This window comes from Doryrhamphus excisus, linkage group LG4 (genome assembly GCF_037039965.1).
Source record: "Doryrhamphus excisus strain RoL-2023G ecotype Guam linkage group LG4, RoL_Dexc_Guam_v1.1, whole genome shotgun sequence".
In the NCBI taxonomy this organism is placed as follows: Eukaryota; Metazoa; Chordata; class Actinopteri; order Syngnathiformes; family Syngnathidae; genus Doryrhamphus; species Doryrhamphus excisus.
In genome coordinates, this window is record NC_136360.1 from 730,060 (window position 1) to 748,799 (window position 18,740).

General features: G+C 38.4%; 2 protein-coding genes across 6 annotated transcripts in view; both read left to right on the forward strand.

Annotated features, from left to right (window-relative positions):
• The first annotated feature begins 684 nt into the window (after nucleotides 1–684).
• dmbx2 (diencephalon/mesencephalon homeobox 2) lies at nucleotides 685–15,884 on the forward strand. 2 transcript variants are annotated; one of them, XM_078789955.1, is made up of 5 exons: nucleotides 685–988; nucleotides 9,936–10,056; nucleotides 11,319–11,469; nucleotides 12,318–12,493; nucleotides 14,199–15,884. In XM_078789955.1, exons 3-5 carry the CDS (start codon nucleotides 11,319–11,321, stop codon nucleotides 14,568–14,570), a joined length of 699 nt encoding a protein of 232 aa, XP_078646081.1. In that variant the 5' UTR covers nucleotides 685–988; nucleotides 9,936–10,056; the 3' UTR covers nucleotides 14,571–15,884. The 2 variants fall into 2 exon arrangements, with proteins under 2 accessions (XP_078646081.1, XP_057928348.2); XM_058072365.2 differs by lacking the exon at nucleotides 685–988 and having other exon boundaries at nucleotides 9,812–10,056.
• A 2,317-nt stretch (nucleotides 15,885–18,201) lies between these two features.
• The window catches only part of csnk1g2b (casein kinase 1, gamma 2b), a 44,066-nt gene continuing 43,527 nt past the window's right edge, over nucleotides 18,202–18,740 (forward strand). Inside the window, exon 1 of one of the 4 annotated variants that reach the window (XM_058072351.2) lies at nucleotides 18,202–18,395. The gene's annotated coding sequence lies outside the window, so the exon portion shown is untranslated. The remainder of the gene's footprint in view (nucleotides 18,396–18,740) is intronic. The other 3 variants (XM_058072350.2, XM_058072353.2, XM_058072352.2) reach the window with 3 other exon arrangements.

Genomic DNA, 18,740 nt, shown 5'->3' on the forward strand with positions numbered 1-18,740 from the left:
CCGCCTTGATATGAAAGTTTAATGTTAGTGCGGCCCGCGCAAGTTTGATATGGATGCTGTATGGTATCATGTACCCAGAAAAAATTATTACGTTTGATTAATGTTCATGTTAAAGGTTAAATAACTATTAATAGTTATCCTCCCTATCCGTGTGGAAGTGGTAAGTTTTTGTCTATTTTAAGTTTAAAGGAAATAACTTGAAGGCTACCGTTTAGGTGGCTAGCTCTCTAGTTTGCGAGTTAGCATGTGTCTCAAGACCCTGCAGTTGCGCAATATGTTGTAAATAAAAAGAGTATAAATGTGACTATAGTCGTGTTTTGTCATGTCTACAGGGCTCTAATAATGCTTTGTTCATTTTAATCTGAAAAAAATCATTTGTCTACCCACCAACTATTTGTGCTTTCTTAAGTTTTTATTATTTGCCGTTTTATTATTATTATTAAATTTATTTATTTATTACTGATTGATTGATTTTCTTTATTCTTGATTTGTTTATTTATTTTTCATCTTATTTTGTGTAGAAAAATAAAAAGTAAGATATTTGAGAACAGTGGAATGTTTTATCAGAGCTTTTATTGTAGAAAATCGGAACCAAAGCACTGAAACAGTTTGTATATTTTTCTGTTTTTAATAATTTGTTTTTTTTTTGTAAAACCTGATGCGGCCCAGCCTTGCCCAGACCCTAGCTCCAGTGGCCCCCAGGTGAATTGAGTTTGAGACCCCTTGCATTATAGTATATTTGTACCAGTATGCTTGAAATTGTATCTAACTCAACTTAAAAAAGCCAAGTGTTTATTGCTTGTGTCCCCAGATTACCCTTGACCCCACCCAGTCTTTTTCCCCACAGCTGCCCACTCTTCTCTTTGTCTTTAATCTACAGGACTTCGGGCCAATTAAGAGACTTGATCTTTACTGAGACACGTATTGATCTGCTTTGCTGGGCTCCCAGGGGCCGACTACCACATCAGAAGTAACGGGACACTAATAGGTATTCACTTTTTTAGTTGGATCAGTTCAACCAGACAAGTTGATTCATGCCAGTTTGCCACTTTTCTGACGCAGAATGCTAACGTGTGTGCGGTTGGCGGTCAATGTCAGTCCAAGAGTGTGTCATAGCCAGTGTCGGGGGCTCACAGCGTGATCCCAGGGCTTAGAAAAACCACTGACCCCAGTGCCTGCTCCCCCCCCCGGTCTGTCTCAGGTCAAAGGCCAGCCATCCCTATCGATCCCCCCCCACCCCCCAAATGAAGAGCTCTTTAGCCCCTCCGCCTGTATCAACATGGCGTTCTCCCAAAGGCCCCTCAATTGTGTTCCGCGTGCCGATTGATCCAGCGGGTGTCCGGGGGGGGGCTTCCATTCAGATAACTGACAACGACAAAGGTCCCCTCTTGACAGGCCTCGTCAATACAAATTTCCACTATTGATAACTCATTAAAAACAAACAGAGCCGGCGGGGACATAAGGGGGATTTCTTAACATCTGTTAAACAGGAGCCATTAACACAAAAATGCGCAGAAAGGAGGGACGTATAACACACACACTCATTTACATCCGTGCTAGCTAATGTGTATTGAAGGCTAAAACAAAATATATACAAATAATTGGGAAATAACAAGAATCACAACATTAATTGTTAATTCCAAATGCATATAAATGACAATTGAAAGACTTAATTCTTGATATGAGCGAGACTCCTCCTTCCAGTTTTGCTATGAGTTATTAGACTGCTTGTTGCCAGTTTTGCCATGAGTTATTAGACTTTTTTCTTGCCTCAATACCCAAAAGTGGAGCCAAAGAAACTTTCAAGTGTCAGCATTTTGATGAATAAGGTGGAAAAACAATTCAAGAATAATACATGGCAAAACAGGAAGGTGGCGTCCGTATTGGATCAAGATTTGTGTATTCCTGGAATTTGAAAGCAACCTTAAATATATACAAATAATTGGGAAATAACAAGAATCACTACATTAATTGTTAATTCCAAATGCATATAAATGACAATTGAAAGGGATAAATGAACATTTAAGACTTAATTCTTGATATGAGCGAGACGCCTCCTTCCAGTTTTGCTGTGAGTTATTAGACTGCTTGTTGCCAGTTTTGCCATGAGTTACTAGACTGTTTCTTGCCTCAATACCCAAAAGTGGAGCCAAAGAAACTTTCAAGTGCCAGCATTTTGATAAATAAGGTGGAAAAACAATTCAAGAATAATACATGGCAAAACAGGAAGGTGGCGTCCGTATTGGATCAAGATTCGTGTATTCTTGGAATTTGAAAGCAACCTTAAATATATACAAATAATTGGGAAATAACAAGAATCACTACATTAATTGTTAATTCCAAATGCATATAAATGACAATTGAAAGGGATAAATGAACATTTAAGACTTAATTCTTGATATGAGCGAGATGCCTCCTTCCAGTTTTGCTATGAGTTATTAGACTGCTTGTTGCCAGTTTTGCCATGAGTTATTAGACTTTTTTTCTTGTCTCAATACCCAAAAGTGGAGCCAAAGAAACTTTCAAGTGCCAGCATTTTGATAAATAAGGTGGAAAAACAATTCAAGAATAATACATGGCAAAACAGGAAGGTGGCATCTGTATTGGATCAAGATTCATGTATTCTTGGAATTTGAAAGCAACCTTAAATATATACAAATAATTGGGAAATAACAAGAATCACAACATTAATTGTTAATTCCAAATGCATATAAATGACAATTGAAAGACTTAATTCTTGATATGAGCGAGACTCCTCCTTCCAGTTTGCTATGAGTTATTAGACTGCTTGTTGCCAGTTTTGCCATGAGTTATTAGACTTTTTTCTTGCCTCAATACCCAAAAGTGGAGCCAAAGAAACTTTCAAGTGTCAGCATTTTGATAAATAAGGTGGAAAAACAATTCAAGAATAATACATGGCAAAACAGGAAGGTGGCATCCGTATTGGATCAAGATTCATGCATTCTTGGAATTTGAACGCAACCTTAAATGTTCATTTATCCCTTAAGTTGGACTCTCCAAGTATAAATAACACGACAAGATGCCTGCCATATTGTTTTTAACCAGAAAACGTACATAATGAGGCAAAATATTGGCATCAATTTGTCGACCTTAACTGAAAAACTAGGTCATTAAACTCTGAGTCAATTTATAAAGGGGCTTGAATCATTTAGAGACTGACTGCTTCTAAAGCCAGCTTGCTGTTGCAGGCAATTAATGCAACTTAAATGTAGGCAATTTTACATGGAAGAGGACTCATCATGGCTGAATTTAAACCTTCATGCCATCAAGAAGGATCATATGTCCTGACCGACTCCTCCAATTGTTACAGAAGTATTTTTCTTACAAGCGTCACCTGCTCGGTGTCTTTTTATGCGCTGTAATCCGTGCACGTGTAAGCAGATCCCTTAAGGGGGGGGGGGGGGGGGGGTCACTGCTTTTGAGCGGTTTTATTCCCAACAGGGGGGGTGGGCATAAATCCACTACAGTATACTCAAATTTCTCATCCTTTTAAGTCTTCAGTGAAAGCTTACATACAGGTGATTAAAAGTGCAACACCAGGAAGTATAAATCAACTTTAACAGTCCCGCGTATTCTTGGCTCTGCCGTGAATTGGAAATAAGGAAATGATGGCGCTATCTGCAAGGTGGGGGAAAGTGCTGCAGACTTTATATTGTAGAGTTTGCGTATTCATATACATTTAAAAATGGCCTGCATCAGATTAGGACCTGAATAAATGGAAATATATAAGATTTGTGACAATACAATAATTCCTGGTTTATCGTGGTTAATTGGTTCTAGACCGGACCAACATAAGCGAATTTCAACAAAGTAGGATTCCTTATTTATAAATGGAATATTTTTATAGTTAGACCTCAAATTATCATAATTTTCAGTGTTTAAGCCGCTACTTTGTTCTTCAACTTTGAACCCTGTTTCTTATGCAGCGATGCGGCTAATTTAAATGTACTACTAATCATTTAAATACTGCGCCGCTTGTTAGTCAGTGAGTAAATGGTAGTTATTTCTTCAGCAGGTATCTGTGCACTCAACAAAACAGTTACGGTGTCGTCTTACAAAGAATGCTAAAAAACTCATCACACAGCAACTTAACACTCAAAAGGTGTACCTAAGAAATATACAAACATGGGTTTTTTACCTTTCATTAAGTCCTTTGGAATCAAAGTTGGGCATGCTGGGGACCATGCACTTCTGTGAAGTTAACCAAAGCATTAAAATCACACAAAAAAAATAATAATTTGGCAAAAATTATCTCCAGGTACAAATATGTCAATGGGACGTTAGTCGGCAGTAAACATAACATGAAATTAAATTAGCTTTTTTAGAAAGAGGAAAGAAAAAAAAGAGGGAAAAAAAAATAAATATACAAACATACCTATACGAGTTTAAAATAAAGACTTGTGTCATAGCATTGTGTCTGAGCAACGCATTCATCGGTGCCTGCTGTGGGTGCTGCAATGATGTCAGCCTCCTTCACGGCTCCCCTGCCTCGCTCTGGTGGAAAGAGTCAGCACTGTGCTCCATTTGGATCAGGGGTCTCAAACTCAATTTAGTTGGGGGCCACTGGAGTTAGGGTCTGGGTGAGACTGGTCCACATCAGGTTTTCCAAAAAAAAAACGCATTTATTAAAAACAGAAAAATATACAAACTTTTTCAGTGCTTTGGTTTCGATTTTCTACAATAAAAGCTCTGATAAAACATTCCACTGTTCTCAAATATCTTAATTTTTATTTTTCTGCACAAAATAAGATGAAAAATAAATGAACATGAATCAAACGTAATAATATTTTCTGGGTACATGATACCATACAGCATCCATATCAAACTTGCGCGGGGGGGCGCTAACATTAAACTTTCATATCAAGGCGGGGGCCTCAGACTTGTGTCCTGCGGGCCACATTTGGCCCGCGAGCCGCATGTTTGAGACCCCTGATTTAGTTGCTTTGCTTTTTTCATATTGGTACATGTTTGTATCTCTATTGGGTATACCTTTTGTATTTAAAGTTGATGTGTGATGAGTTAAAATTCCGGCTTGTACGTTGGAATTCATGGTAATTAGGACCTTCTAAATGTGTTTTTTCATGATCATGTGTGTTGCTGTAAATGCTGAGATGTATGCTAGTTATTAAATTGTACTTAGAGGTTTAGCATATGTTGTGTGTTTGATAGAAAGTGGACCATCACGTTCCATTTTTTTTTTAGAAGGAAAACATTGAAAATTTTTATCAAAATAGGCATTTTTAGTCTTTTCATGATTTTTGGAAGGTAACCACTGGAAACGTGACCTTGAACTCCGTTACTTAGCCCTGTGTGGTGTACTTTCAGGGCACACTTGCTATAGTGTGAGAACCTACACAGCCTTAGAGGCATCTCGATGGCATTGGAGGCCAAGTCGGCCGAGACCTTCACGGCCTTCCAAAGGGGAAAAGATCCCAGAGGGAAAGGGGGGTTGCAAGTAGCAGCGAGTGAGTCAGCGGTGATGATGGTGGCTCTTGGATGGGGAGGGTCACACACACACACACACACACACAAGCCCACTCTTTGTGTGCCTTTAATCCCCCCAGCCAACACAGCTTTGGCCAGGTTTCATCATGAAAGTGCCATGAAATAACTATTTTTTTTTCTCTCCTCGCACTAAATCTCCCCTAATCCTACGGGCTGCCGAGACAAAGGCCTTTGGGGACCTAATCCTGGAGCTTTTAGTGGGTGCTGAGGGGCTGGCCCGAGCGAGCCTCTTCTAAATGACTTATTTCTATCGGACACTAATATAGCTTGACAGCCAGGAACAGCCAAAGGAGCAAGGAAAAAAGGCCAAGGCGAGATTTAAAAAAAAAAAAAAAGTTCACAAACATTTTCACATATTTTAAAAGTCTGAGCTGTTGCTTATGTGACATATTACTCTACACGAGAAGTGACTAAACTGTGGCCCGGGGGCCTGTTTTTTTTTTTTTTTTTTTTTAATTGGTCCTCTTCATATTCTAAAAACAATTTTTTAATTTAGAAGGTCCTAATTACCATAAATTCCAACCTACAAGCCATAATTTTAACTCATCACACATCAACTTTAAATTCAAAAGGTATACCCAATAGATATACAAACATGTACCAATATGAGTGTACAATTTACCTGTTTTTTTTTTTTTTAATTGGTCCTCTCCATATTCTAAAAACAATTTTTAATAAATGTGTTTTGGGTTTTTTTTTTTTTTTACCTGATGCGGCCCGGCTTCACCCAGAAACTAGCTCCGGTGGCCCCCAGGTAAATTGAGTTTGAGACCCCTGATTTACAGCAACACGCATGATAATGAAAAAACACATTTAGAAGGTCCTAATTACCATAAATTCCAACCTACAAGCCATAATTTTAACTCATCACACATCAACTTTAAATACAAAAGGTATACCCAATAGATATACAAACATGTACCAATATGAGTTTACAATGTCAAAAACTGTTTTAAAGTTTTCCGTTTCATGTGACATATTACTCTACACGAGGAGTGACTAAACTGTGGCTCGGGGGCCTGTTTTTTTATTTTTTTAATTGGTCATTCATTTTGAATGATATTAATTACACTCATTTGTCACCTATAACACAAATCTTAAGATGTGAGATCCTTTTTAGCACATTTTGTGGCATCTCTTGGCACCATTGCCCCCTTAACTCATTCAGTACCAAAGACAGTATTCATTCTAAACTTGAACGCCCGATTCCCAACAACACATACTTTACTTTTTTTCCACCCGAGGTGGTGATGATGGGGTGGTGACTTCAGAGCAATTTCAAGCCATAAATACGGCCTCAAGGTGGCAGAAGTGCATTTGGTTAGAGCTCAGCATCAATAGTTTATGGTGTTATTTTTGTAAATAGTTTTGTTGTAAAATCACCCATTTTTTGTGTGATGTCTGTATCGTTGTTTAGATATTTCAGCTGGAAAAAAAAAAACATTTCCACGTGAGTTTCATGTTCTCCCCGTCCAGGTTTTTCCGGGTACTCTGGTTTCCTCCCACATTCCAAAAACATGCTAGGTTAATTGGCGACTCCAAATTGTCCATGGGTATGAATGTTTATTATTATATGATTATCGTTTTAAAAAAAAGATTTTTTTTGATTAATCAATGAATTGAGATTTTTTAAAAAGACATTTTTAGTTAAATTCCAGACATTTTTCAAAAGGCGTCCCTCTTGGTACTGAACATTTTTTAAATAATTGTGACTGTGATTAACCGATTAATCGGTTGATTTTTTTTTATTAATCAATTTAATTCAATTTTTTTTAAACACATTTTTTATTAAATCCCAGACATTTTTCAAAAGCCATCCCTCTCTATACTGGCCTTTTTAAAATGGTTTTGACTGATTAACCGATTAATCGGTTGTTGTTTTTTTGGATTAATTGATGAATGGGATTTTTTTTAAAAACACATTTTTAATTAAATCCCAGACATTTTTCAAAAGGCGTCCCACTTGGTACTGAACTTTTTTTTAAACAATTGTGACTGATTAACCGATTAATTGGTTGATTTTTTTAAATTAATCAATTAATTTGGGCGGGGCAAAATCATGTTAATTGTGTCCAGTGTGCACACAGCTTTAAGCTGTCATTTCAACATTAAACTTTGGTATCAAGGTGAGACCCCTGCTGTAAATGCTGACATGTATGCTAGTTATTAAATTCTACTTAGAGGTTTAGGATGTGTTGTGTGTTTGATAGAAAGTGGACCATCACGTTCCATTTTTTTTTAGAAGGAAAACATTGAAAATTTGTATCAAAATAGGCATTTTTAGTCTTTTCACGATTTTTGGAAGGTAACCACTGGAAACGTGACCTTGAACTCCGTTAGTTAGCCCTGTGTGGTGTACTTTGCTCCTAGTTTGGCCCTTGAAGCAAGCGTTCGGGGGCACACTTGCACACTATCCCAGCTGTCTTGGGGCGAGAGGCGGGGTACACCCTGGACTGGGGGCTAGCCAATCACAGGGCACATATAGACAAACAACCATTCACACTCACATTCATACCTATGGACAATTTGGAGTCGCCAATTAACCTAGCATGTTTTTGGAATGTGGGAGGAAACCGGAGTACCCGGAGAAAACCCACGCATGCACGGGGAGAACATGCAAACTCCACACAGAGATGGCCGAGGGTGGGAAAAGACAAAATAAGAAGCCAAAAAGTTACCACTTCCACACAAAATAGGAGGAGAACTCATTCATCCATTTTCTACCGCTTATCCTCACGAGGGTCCGGGGTGCTGGAGCCTATCCCAGCTGTCTTCGGGCGAGAGGCGGGATACACCCTGGACTGGTGGCCAGCCAATCACAGGGCACATATAGACAAACAACCATTCACACTCACATTCATACCTATGGACAATTTGGAGTCGCCAATTAACCTAGCATGTTTTTGGAATGTGGGAGGAAACCGGAGTACCCGGAGAAAACCCACGCATGCACGGGGAGAACATGCAAACTCCACACAGAGATGGTCGAGGGTGGGAAAAGACAAAATAAGAAGCCAAAAAGTTACCACTTCCACACAAAATAGGAGGAGAACTCATTCATTCATTTTCTGCCGCTTTTTCCTCACAAGGGTCGCGGGGGGTGCTGGAGCCTATCCCAGCTGTTTTCGGGCGAGAAACGGGGTACACCTTGGACTGGTGGCCAGCCAATCAGAGGGCACATATAGACAAACAACCATTCACACTCACATTCATACCTATGGACAATTTGGAGTCGCCAATTAACCTAGCATGTTTTTGGAATGTGGGAGGAAACCGGAGTACCCGGAGAAAACCCACGCATGCACGGGGAGAACATGCAAACTCCACACAGAGATGGTCGAGGGTGGGAAAAGACAAAATAAGAAGCCAAAAAGTTACCACTTCCACACAAAATAGGAGGAGAACTCATTCATCCATTTTCTACCGCTTATCCTCACGAGGGTCCGGGGTGCTGGAGCCTATCCCAGCTGTCTTCGGGCGAGAGGCGGGATACACCCTGGACTGGTGGCCAGCCAATCACAGGGCACATATAGACAAACAACCATTCACACTCACATTCATACCTATGGACAATTTGGAGTGGCTAATTAACCTAGCATGTTTTTGGAATGTGGGAGGAAACCGGAGTACCCGGAGAAAACCCACGCATGCACGGGGAGAACATGCAAACTCCACTTTCTATCAAACACGCAACACATGCTAATAACTAGCATACATCTCAGCATTTACAGCACGGGTCTCAAACTTGCGGCCCGCGGGCCAAATGTTAAAGTTTTTTTTTAAGAAAATGTACGGCGGGCCGGAGCAGACCTTTTCTGAATGTTAATATCTAAATATGAAGTTTGAATGCGGATGCAAATATCTGAAGTACAACTACAAATATTAGCTTGATAACAGCATGGAAATGCGCTAGGTTACGGCATAGGCAAATAGACGCTTATGGGAACGTTTGTAATTCATGTCGACGACAAGTATCTCTCAACAGGGTTGCTTTAGTTGAGATTAAATTCACACGGGCGGCAATTTATCTGCAAAATGTGTGCGTTAGCAAAACAAACCCCCCACTTGGGATGATGTGGGGGGGGGGGGGGGTCTGTGAAAGGCGGACAATCAAAGGCTGCTATTTTAATCCGGGCTGCCTCAGAGATTAGCCCACCACATTGTTTTAATTGTTTTAACGCGGGAGGGAGTGAAACGCTCGCTTGTAGGGGATCCTTGGCATAAATCTCTCAAGTTCAATAGTTTCAAAAACTTGAGACCCCCACCCTTCTTTCCCGGCCACCCACCCCCCCACACAGCCCTCCCTCATCCCACCTAATCCTGGCTAATACCTTTCTTTCTATTGGCTAATAGCGGAGAGGAGCTTGGCTAAATGCTTCTTAAATAGTCGAGGCTGGGAATGTTTGCAGGGTATCATACTGGGAGTGCAGCTGAGCCGGACTGGGATGTACTGGATCCGGGGACACACACTGGACTACGAGTTACTGGGAACTAGCCACAACTTCTCAAAAGCCAAGATTTACATCTCAGGTAATCGCCCATAATCACAATGATCATTTTTAGATCATGTTTTACTGAGTAGATTTACTGTAATATATATATATATACAGTATGTACACTGTGTACTTAATTCCCGGGGGGGCATAAGTTACTAAGAAGTATGGCAATACTGCAGTGCACCCTCGGCACCCGGACCCCCAACTTGTGAGTGTGTAGTATGGACCCGAACCACCCTGGATTATCTCCGTTTTAGCTATGTGGTGGAAGGGAGGGGAAGGGGCTAACAAGAGTGGTTGCAATTTACAATCAAAAGGGAGAGAAGAAGAGGAAGCTGATATTTAATAATATATTATTAATATGATAATTATTATTATAATAATTATTTTATATTATAATTACAATATGTTATAATATATTATAATTATTATTTTATATTACATTATAATTACAATATGTATAATATATTATTATTATAATTATAATATATTATATTATAATTCTAGTATTTAGTTCCCAAGGGTGTGAATTTTGACATAAATGATTTGTCATAAATCCACCATATAGCAATATTTACCTGTTTCCTCCTTTCTCTGTTTAACTGCAAATTGTAACCACTTGAGAAAAAAATAATAATAAAAACAAAAAAAAACAAAAAAAATTAAAACAAAAAAAATCCCAAAATTGAAAATGGTAATATTAATGATTATAATAATGGTGATAATAACAATAATAATGGTAATAATGAAGATTATAATGATAATGATAATAACAATAATAATATTACAATGATAATAACAGGGGAAAACAACACAGTGGCATGGACATGATTATATTATTTATATATTTATAAACTTTTGCTTCAGCCTACTCCTTTTGGGCTTGTGATCAGATAGTTGAATACAAATGTAAATAATATAAAGTTATATTTTGATTGATGTAATAAATGCACTGTAATGTTTCATATATTTGCCCAAATAAAATATTTTTTTTTTTTAAAAGTTCTTCCTCCCTTTTAAAAATGTATATATATATATATGTAATTATTTGAATAACAAAGTAGCATTCGACATTACATTACAAAAAAATTAACATAAAAAATCCAATCTTCCAGACGGCCAAGATAGTGAACATTGAACGTCACATGACACTCACCATTTGTGTTGAGTGGAACATCCGGGTACTGACGGCTCACTGCATTTTTTTTTTTTTTTTACCGTACTTCCCCTTATATGCTCCCAAAACGACACGCCTAAGCATGGAACTGAGACCACAAGTCCGTGCGTCTTTTTTAGATGAATATGAACTCCCTGAGCGGCGTGTTCCCTCTGCATGGTGTCAACAACATCCTGCTGGAGCTCCACCAGCAGATGGCGCAGCAGTACAGCGTCTACTCGGCAGCCAGCCCCGCGGTGCGCACCCTGTCGGTGGCTGAGAGACTTGCAGGTAGGCCGGGGGGATTTTACAGACGGGAAATTTATCGAAATTATTGATGATTCCACTCCTATATATCGATATCTTTATATGTGTCATAAAATATAACGAAGGTAGAAGAACTTTGATATATTACACATTGTATGCTACGAAGATAAAGTTCGTTTTAAGAGCTACTCATGCTAGCTAACATGTTAGCAAACAATGTACATAAACAGTATATCTCCGTTTTCGCGGGGGTTACAGTTAGGGAGCAAGCCAGCAAATGGCCCTTAAACATGTTTAATCAATTAATCCTGCTTCAAATGCTTCAAATTGACAAACAAACTTCTGCATCTCACAGAAACTGCGGTGTATTGTAAAAGATGTCAAATTGTGGGCTTTTGTATTTTTAAATGGGACCTATTATGCTTTTTCATTCATTCATTCATTCATTTTCTACCGCTTTTCCTCGTGAGGGTCGCGGTGGGTGCTGGAGCCTATCCCAGCTGTCTTCGGGCAAGAGAGGCGGGGTACACACTGGACTGGTGGCCAGCCAATCACAGGGCACATATAGACAAACAACCATTCACACTCACATTCATACCTATGGACAATTTGGAGTGGCTAATTAACCTAGCATGTTTTTTTTGGAATGTGGGAGGAAACCGGAGTACCCGGAGAAAACCCACGCATGCACAGGGGTGGAATTGAACCCTGGTCTCCTAGCTGTGAGGTCTGCACGCTAACCACTCGTCCGCCGTGCAGGCCATAATAAATCCAATTGAATGTAATTCATATTTCCGTTAGAGCTGTCAAAGTTAGCGCGTTATCAAAATGGAAATGGAATTGATTGTTATTCTTCCTTTCCATCATATCAGAACTTATATTGGAGGCCCGCTACGGGAACCAGCAGAAGCAACGCCGCAGCCGCACAGCGTTCACCGTGTCCCAGCTGCAAGCTCTGGAGAAAGCCTTCCAGCAGACCCAGTATCCCGACATCAGCATGAGGGAGAGGCTCGCCGTGTGCATCAACCTGCCCGAGGCTCGCATTCAGGTATTTGACTCCTTGTGTTGACTTACACTCACTTGACACCACCTTTTGACGGAGCGTGTATTAGCATAGCATGGTAGTCCAGGAAGCAGCCGTGTCACCATGCTAACTGAAGCTAAACTCATAACCTGGTCAGGTGTGAGTTTAGCAATGAAAGCGCACTCTTTTACTGTTTAACTAATTTGGTGATGATGTCATCGTTTTTTTATATAACATACGACATTCCCGAGGGGAAAATGGAGAAAAAACCCGATATGAAATATTAATAATTTCGGCCAATTTTTAGCAATTTAGACTTCACAGCAGTCCTTGCGTGAGTACTCACGTCAACACTGCCATCTAGCGGCCAAAAGGAGATACAACAAGAAGACATACTTAATGCGCTTAAATATGTTTTTGCTTAAATGTATTTATTTTTGTGTTAAAAATAACAATAATTGATAAAACTTTGAGAAATGTTCTGCATTATTCTGTCAACAGCTGATGGTGACGATGTTGCTTGTAGCAATTGTAACCTTTTTGGAACTCCTCATAACGCTCCGTAAAAATTCCTAGGACTGTCCGATAATTATCGGTAATTATTATCATATTACACATATCGGTATCGGCTGATATTGGTATCGGAAATTGAGAATTCCTGGTTAATGGAAGTTGATGAATGGAACAGATGGGAGGTTCTATTTTATGCTTTAGTGCAGGCGGTCTCCAACATGCGGCCCGCGGGCCAAATGTGGCCCGCAGGACACTAGTTTGAGGCCCCCGCCTCGATATGAAAGTTTAATGTTTAAAGTTTGATATGGATGCTGTATGGTATCATGTACCCAGAAAATATTATTACGTTTGATTCATGTTCATGTTAAAGGTTAAATAACTGTTAATAGTTATCTTCCCTATCCGTGTGGAAGTGGTAAGTTTTTGGCTATTTAAGTTTAAAGGAAATAACTTGAAGGCTACCGTTTATGTGGCTAGCTCTCTAGTTTGCGAGTTAGCATGTGTCTCAAGACCCTGCAGTTGCGCAATATGTTGTAAATAAAAAGAGTATAAATGTGACTATAGTCGTGTTTTGTCATGTCTACAGGGCTCTAATAATGCTTTGTTCATTTTAATCTGAAAAAAATCATTTGTCTACCCACCAACTATATGTGCTTTCTTAAGTTTTTATTATTATATTTATTTATTACTTTTTTTTTCTTGATTTGTTTATTTATTTTCATCTTATTTTGTGCAGAAAAATAAAAATTAAGATATTTGAGAACAGTGGAATGTTTTATCAGAGCTTTTATTGTAGAAAATCGGAACCAAAGCGAAGTTTTTAAATTTTTTTTTGTTTTTAATAAATGCGTTTTTTTGTTTTTTTTTTTTTTTTTTGGAAAACCTGATGCGGCCCAGTCTCACCCAGACCCTAGCTCCAGTGGCCCCCAAGTAAATTGAGTTTGAGACCCCTGGTTTAGTGTCTCAAACTAAGCACCTTTATCCAGATCCTCACCAAAAGTCAATGTGCACAGTATGATGGGAATGGTTGTATATATTTTTGTGTCTGTCTTATTTACATTTTAATGTGGCAAAATGATGTGGAAAAAAGTTCAATAAATCAACAAAGTGAGTTGACTTTTGAACAGTATAGTCATTAAAAAAATGCATTATATTATCTTATACAACAGGTACTGTATTATATTGTATTTACTGTATATTGTACCTGAATTCTCAGGTGTGGTTCAAGAACCGAAGAGCAAAGTTCCGCAAAGGTCAAAGATGCCCCATCCTTTCCAAAGAGGAGAAGAAGCTGAGAGACGAGGGGGGGGACGGACAAGACACGGACACGTCGCCCGCTGAAAGCGACATCCCACTCAGGCCATCTCTGCCCCCCCCTCCCGTGTCAGATAAAAGACGAGAACTTTGCCCTTGTACAGACGCTCATCTGGTCTCCAGGTGTCGTCCCGTGCGACGACCATCCCCTCCGCTTTTCCCTTTCATCCCAGGCCAGACTTACAACCACACGCCTCGCCAGCCATTTTTCGGAATGCTGTCCACAGAGTTTGTCGCTCCGTCGGAGTTCTGGCACCTTTACACGGCAGCGTAGCTCCTGGTCTGGGGACTCCTCTTTCGGGCGTTACGAAAAACTGCAACATTTCTCGAAAAACTGTGTCCACCAGCAGATGAGGAATTAATGAGTCACTGCCACGCCCATAAAAAATGTCTGGTTTTTCCCCCTCAAACGCTCCTGCAAGCATAATATTGACATTGTACTCCGATTTTGGATCAACATTTGCTATAAGAATGACTTCCAAGCAGCTTCAGAACCCCTGTCTCGCTTGACTGTGTCTAATAACTGCATAAATATTAAACAGATAATAAAATAATTGTTTTTTTAAACCAAAAATCCACTAATTTTTTTAATGCTGAATCTCGAAAGTGCGCATCACTATTTAGGTAAACAATACCGAATAATTTGATGTTACAGGTAAAATTACGACTTTATTCTTGTGATATGATTACCTTGTTCTCGTAAAATTACAACTTTATTCTTCAAGTTATTTCCTTTAAACTTAAATAGCCAAAAAACTTACCACTTCCACACGGATAGGGAGGATAACTATTAACAGTTATTTAACCTTTAACATGAACATTAATCAAACGTAATCATTTTTTCTGGGTACATGATACCATACAGCATCCATATCAAACTTGCGCGGGCCGCGATAACATTAAACTTTCATATCAAGGCTGGGGGCCTCAAACTAGTGTGCTGCGGGCCACATTTGGCCCGCGGGCCGCGTGTTTGAGACCCCTGCTTTAATCATAATTTGATGTTACAGGCAAATTTACGGCTTTATTCTTGTGATATGATTACCTTGTTCTCGTGAAATTACAACTTTATTCTTGTAAATGTATACATTTAAATAATAATAAAAAAAAAACAATTAATAAAAACGGGACCACCAGCAGATGAGGAATTAACGAGAGTCACTGACACGCTCTTAAAAATGTCTGGTTTTAACACGTGACGAGTTCCCCCCTCCCCCTCAAACCCTCCTGCAAGCTTAATATTGACATTCTACTCCGATTTTGGATCAACATTTGCTAAGAATGCCTTACAAGCAGCTTCAGAAGCCCTGTCTCGCTTGACTGTGTCTAATAACTGCATAAATATTAAACAAATAATAAAATAATTGTTTTTTTAAAACCAAAAATCCACAAATTTTTTTAATGCTAAACTGTGTCGTTGCTTTCTCACAAGGGATTGAAACTCGGTGACAATGTGGAGACATCTGCTGCCTTGCATTATACAGCATGCCTGCCTTTTTCTAATGAATCACTTTTGAACATATAGCTGTGATATACACTATATGTGCTGTATCTATAGTTGCACTGCTACATATTGTGAAATAAAGTTGTTTGTATGTAAAATCTCTTTGTGGCTTATTTGTAGAGATGAGGATCCCAGCTCATCAACATAGTTGTCTTTGTTGGATACTTCAATATTGGGAATGGTTTTATTTCATTTGAACATGCATCAGATGACAATTGAATGCATCACATAATCAGTTCACAGTTCCACATGTCCAAAAGGAGTAGGAAGAAGCAAAGCTTATTAAATCCTACCCCTCCATCTGGTACTTTTACAATCAGTTACATTTGTTCACTTCCTGCTTTCCTAATATAGTTTCAGGTTTTTTTTTATTTTATTTTATGAAAATAAACATTTTAAATTTTATTTTAATAAAATTTTATTTTATTCTGTTAATATAAAAATTTAAAATTTTATTTTAATACATTTTTATTTTATTTTATTTTAATAAAATAAAATTTTAATAAAATAAGATAAAATAAAATTTTATTAGAATAAAATTTAAAAAATTCTAGTTAATAAATAAAAAAATAAAATTGTATTTTATTATTTTAAAATAAAATTATTTTTTAAATAACATTTTATTTTATTTTATTTTATTTTAAAATTATTTTTAAAATTAAATTTCTTTTTATTTTATTTTATTTTATTTTATCCCGTACCGAAGTACAAGGTGATATGAGCATCCAATGCCATAATGGGTACCATAGTGCGTGTCAATATAGTGATATATATAGCACATCATGACTGGTTCAAGACTCTTCATCCTTGTATTTAGCAAACATCAACTGCTTGTATTGTTTCTTGAATTGGCTCATCGTTGTGCATTGTTTGAGGGTCCTTACGCAATCCATTCCACAGTTTGATTCCACATTCCAATATTGTTACTGAATACAGTACTTTCAATTGGAATATCATCATTTACAACTCATACAGCATGCTCATGTACAGTAAACATACAGGGGTCACCAACCCAGTCGATCGTGAACCAACTGTCAATCTTTAGGATGTTTGCCGGGCGATCGGAGAGTACACTTTAGTCCACTGAACACACGCGTACGCCTCGCCGCTCTCCAGGAACGCAACCCGTAAGCCCTAGCTAAGAAGCCTCGTCCCCAAAAAAACCCGGGCGTAGGTCCCAGCGCACACACCGGGTCGTCTTGCCGCACAGGCCCCAGCTGACATAACCCCCCTTTTTTGTAGCTGTCTCAGATAACGCCTGTTATTTAAATGTATACATTTAAATAATAATTAAAAAAAACAATTAATAAAAACGGGACCACCAGCAGATGAGGAATTAATGAGAGTCACTGCCACGCCCATAAAAAATGTCTGGTTTTAACACGTGACGAGTTCCCCCCTCCCCCTCAAACCCTCCTGCAAGCTTAATGTTGACATTCTCCTCCGATGTTGGATCAACATTTGCTATAAGAATGACTTCCAAGCAGCTTCAGAACCCCTGTCTCGCTTGACTGTCTAATAACTGCATAAATATTAAACAAATAGTAAAATAATTGGTTTTTTAAACCAAAAATCCACAATTTTTTTAATGCTGAATCTCGAAAGTGCGGATCACTATTTAAGTAAACAATACCGAATAATTTGATGTTACAGGCAAAATTACGACTTTATTCTTGTGATATGATTACCTTGTTCTCGTAAAATTACGACTTTATTCTTGTGATATGATTACCTTGTTCTTGTAAAATTACGACTTTATTCTTGTAAATGTATTCATTTAAATAATAAAAAAAACAATTAATAAAAACGGGACCACCAGCAGAGGAATTAAACGAGAGTCACTGCCACGCTCATAAAAATGTCTATGACTATATCTCACACACTTAATAACTGCATAAATATGAAACAAATATTTTTTTTAAACCAAAAATCCACGAATTTTTTAATGCTGAATCTCGAAAGTGCGGATCACTATTTAGGTAAACAATACCAAATAATTTTATGTTACAGGCAAATTTTTCCACTTTATTCTTGTGATATGATTACCTTGTTCTCGTAAAATTACGACTTTATTCTTGTAAATGTATACATTTAAATAATTAAAAAAAATTTTTTTTAACCAAAACTCCACGAATTTGAATGCTGAATCTCGAAAGTGCGGATCACTATTTAGGTAAACAATACCGAATACGCAGGTTGTCGTGTAATATAATATATAATATATATTTATGTATTATATATCTATATATTGTAATATATAATATATACGGCTAAATATAAACAGCGTTAATTAAAAGTGTTAAAAGTGTTACTTACCGAAACGCTACATATCGTGACAGACAAACTCTTGTATTGAGTTTTAAAAAATGCGGAAGCTACGCTCTTCCTTCACCGTATTCACGAAACGAATTTGCGCCCGGTTTTGTACGTAGTAGTGGCGTGAGGTAGTGTGACGCTGTGTCAGGGTATCGGCAGTCTAGGGAGGCTTAAAGAGACATCATAGCAACTGGAGGACAAGAAGGGGGGGAAAAATAAAGGATTCCCACCTACGAAGAACCATGACTTCGACTGCCTGTCGATAGTTTAAGTCTAAAGGTAATCCCACACGCTTTCCTACGGGCGTAAACGCTCATTGTCGTTTGTTGTTCCTCGAAGAAAGCGCCTCGCCGTACATGAACGTTCTCGCTATGTTTCGTGTGCTAGTTTGCCAACCGCTAACGTTAGCATCGGGAGCTAAGAGAGCCTGGCTGGCCGCTGGTGTGCATTCGCTTGCTAGGATTAAGGAGTTGCCCGACAGTGGTCGGGGCAATGCCACTGCCAATGACTAGAAATGTATTTATATTTAAACTCCCAGGCTAAATTGTGATCGATCTAAGTAAAAGTTTATTACAGCCAACTTACAGCGTAGGATGTGAGAGTGTTATTCATTTGTTATTAGCC

Coding starts and splice junctions, on each gene's coding strand:
- dmbx2 (XM_078789955.1), top strand. CDS start 11,319: ATGAATATGAACTCCCTGAGCGGCGTGTTCCCTCTGCATGGTGTCAAC. Junction 11,470..12,317: donor GGTGGCTGAGAGACTTGCAG/GTAGGCCGGGGG, acceptor CCATCATATCAG/AACTTATATTGGAGGCCCGC. Junction 12,494..14,198: donor TGCCCGAGGCTCGCATTCAG/GTATTTGACTCC, acceptor CTGAATTCTCAG/GTGTGGTTCAAGAACCGAAG.